The 2644-nt window shown below is 35.7% G+C and overlaps 1 protein-coding gene across 2 annotated transcripts in view; it reads right to left on the bottom strand.

Annotated features, from left to right (window-relative positions):
- The window catches only part of NMRK1 (nicotinamide riboside kinase 1), a 24743-nt gene that overhangs the window by 6555 nt on the left and 15544 nt on the right, over positions 1-2644 (bottom strand). For both annotated transcript variants that reach the window (XM_006776457.2, XM_015572309.1), the window contains exons 5-7: positions 1124-1268; positions 974-1045; positions 244-350 (exon numbers count right to left, since the gene is read on the bottom strand). In XM_006776457.2, the coding sequence (XP_006776520.1) occupies positions 244-350; positions 974-1045; positions 1124-1268 (324 nt within the window). The remainder of the gene's footprint in view (positions 1-243; positions 351-973; positions 1046-1123; positions 1269-2644) is intronic.

Genomic DNA, 2644 nt, shown 5'->3' with positions numbered 1-2644 from the left:
TCCCAGGTTTGATTCTGGTCAAGGGCATGTACCTTGGCTGCGGGCACATCCCTGGTGGGGGGTGTGCAGGAGGCAGCTGATTGATCTCTCTTATTGATGTTTCTAACTCTGTCCCTCTCCCTTCTTCTCTGTAAAAAATCAATAAAATATATTTTTTTAAAAAAGTAACATTCCTTCTGAATTTTGTGTACTTTCTGGCAACGACAGGGTAAAGGTCTCCCATAGAGGGAGAAAGGCACTTACCAATTTCCCACTCAATGTCCTCTATTTCTCGTCTGTGCTTTAAATACATGGGCCACACGTGGCCATCAAAGTACCCTGGGGGGTCTGGAGGTTCATAAACCCTCGTGCTGTCAAAACAGGTGGGAAACTTTGTTGATAGAAACAGACATCAATAAAGTAAAATAATAATGGCCAGGATAATAAAAAAAATCACTGAGATCGAATCTAAACAGGATTAAGACTATACATTTTAGACTCAATGCCAGTTACAAAGACAATAAAATGAATTTAGCTTGCTCATCCAAAAATTAATCTTCTAATTCACTATAATTTATATTAACTTTTCCCCCTCAATTTTTTTAATAAAATAATTAAGAGACAAATATCAATGTAAATAATGATGAAATACTGATATGCAGGATTGAGCTTTAAAGTAATTGGTGTTCTTTGTGGCTAAAGCAGAATATAGGCCAACTAATTTAAAGTCATAATCAACATGGGATTGTTTCATTTAAAAATTTAGGAGAAATCATCCAAATAGCTGCTACAGGGCCTTTTCTTAGAAAAGTAATTTGTATTTGTTCACGTGGATGATTATTTATGGAAAAAGGTTTTCCTTATTATGGAAGAGCTGAGGCTTCCCTTGTTTGAAAAATGACATATACATATTCTCAATAATGTTGCTGTCCTCATTTTTTTTGTAAATTTTGTCTTTTGAATCCACATCTACAAAGGCAATTTCAAAACTTACCTCCTCCTCCTCTTACATTCTTCATATGGAATGGTCACAAAGTATCTTCTATTCCATATAGTCTCAAGGGGCCTAAAATAATAGCATATTCAGTTCACAGGGGTTTCCCTCCCATTCATTCCAAGTCAATATCTGAGTGAGGATGCTTACTTATAATTAAAGAGAAGGAAACCTTCGATGATTAGTATGGGAACGTCCTCAGTGTTTCTCTCTGTTGATACCGGAGAGTGACTCGGGCTTTGCATCCAGCGAGAAATGGTGGACATCATTTTTTCCATGTTAAGCGCTTCAAGCACTTCAAACAACATACAAAAATGAGAAACCAGTACCAAACAAGTGTTATGATGAGGATATGAGTATATTCCGGGCTCGCTAAATATATTAACACTATTTACCCTTCAAAAAACCCAGTAACAAATCTTTTAGATACTTTTAAACTCTAATATTGATAGATGGGTATGTTGGAAACATTTTTATTATGGGACATTTGATACCTATACAAAAGTAGAGAGTGAAGTACAATGAACTTCCATGTCCTCATGAGCAGCTTTGACAATCATAAACTCATGGCGAATCTTGCTTTATTTATAATTTCTACTACTCCCCGACTTCATGAAAGTCTAACATTTTTGGATGAAAAAATATCTACAAATTAGTTTGAAAGATAAATGACACCCTGGGGAAAATATCTACAATGTGTTTGTTAAAGAACGAATATTTTCAATATATAAAGAGCTCTTACAGATAAACAAGAGGAAAACCATTAAAACTTTTACAAAGAACACAAATATGTCATTTTCAAACTCTAACATGAGCATACTTTCCGGGAAATGATTCTGAAAGTGTGGTTCGTTGGCCAGCAGCCTCAGCATGACCTGGGAATTTACGAGGAAGGCGAATTCTGAGTCTCACTCCAGAAGTACTGAATTGGGTCACCTGGGCTTAGAGGTTTTTATTAATTAATCCTTAATTTATTTAATAGATATAGGGCTGCTAAGATTTTCTATTTGTTCTGGTGTTAGTCTCGGTAAGTTACATTTTTCTGGGAAATAGTAAATTTTATTTGTTTTCTAATGTATTCACATAAGTTGTTTATAATACCCTCATCCTTTTAATGTAGGTAGCATCTGTAATGCTATTATCTTTTTTGTTTTTGGTATTTGTAATTTGTGCCTTTTCTGTTTTTTTTTTATTGTTGTTATTGTTATGTTGTTTTTTATTTTTAATCCTAACCTGAGAATATTTTTCCATTGATTTTCAGAGAGAGTGGAAGAGAGAGGGAAAAGACAGAGAGAAATACCCAGGTGAGACACAACGACTGGTAGCCTCCTGCACTTGCCCCATCAGGGCCCAGACTGGTACGTGCCCTTGGCCAGAATCAAGCATACTTTCAGTCCTTTGGGACCCTTCAGTCTGCAGGCTGATGCTCTATCCACTGAGTCAAAACGGCTAGGGCTTTTTTTTCTTGAACAGTGTTGTGCAACCTGTTTGGGGATCACTCAGATTCTTGCATATATAGATTTATGCCCTATGCCAAATTTGAGATGTTTTACACCATTACTTTTGTTTTACATAATTTGTTTTTAAATTAATGAGATAGAGAGAGAGAGAGAGAGAGAGAGAGAGAGAGAGAGAAACATCAATTTGTTGTTAGTGTATTCATTGTTTGCT

Source organism: Myotis davidii, unplaced genomic scaffold, assembly GCF_000327345.1.
Source record: "Myotis davidii unplaced genomic scaffold, ASM32734v1 scaffold228, whole genome shotgun sequence".
Lineage (NCBI taxonomy): Eukaryota > Metazoa > Chordata > Mammalia > Chiroptera > Vespertilionidae > Myotis > Myotis davidii.
Note: the sequence above shows the minus strand (reverse complement) of the source record. Positions and strands in the feature narration are given on the sequence as shown.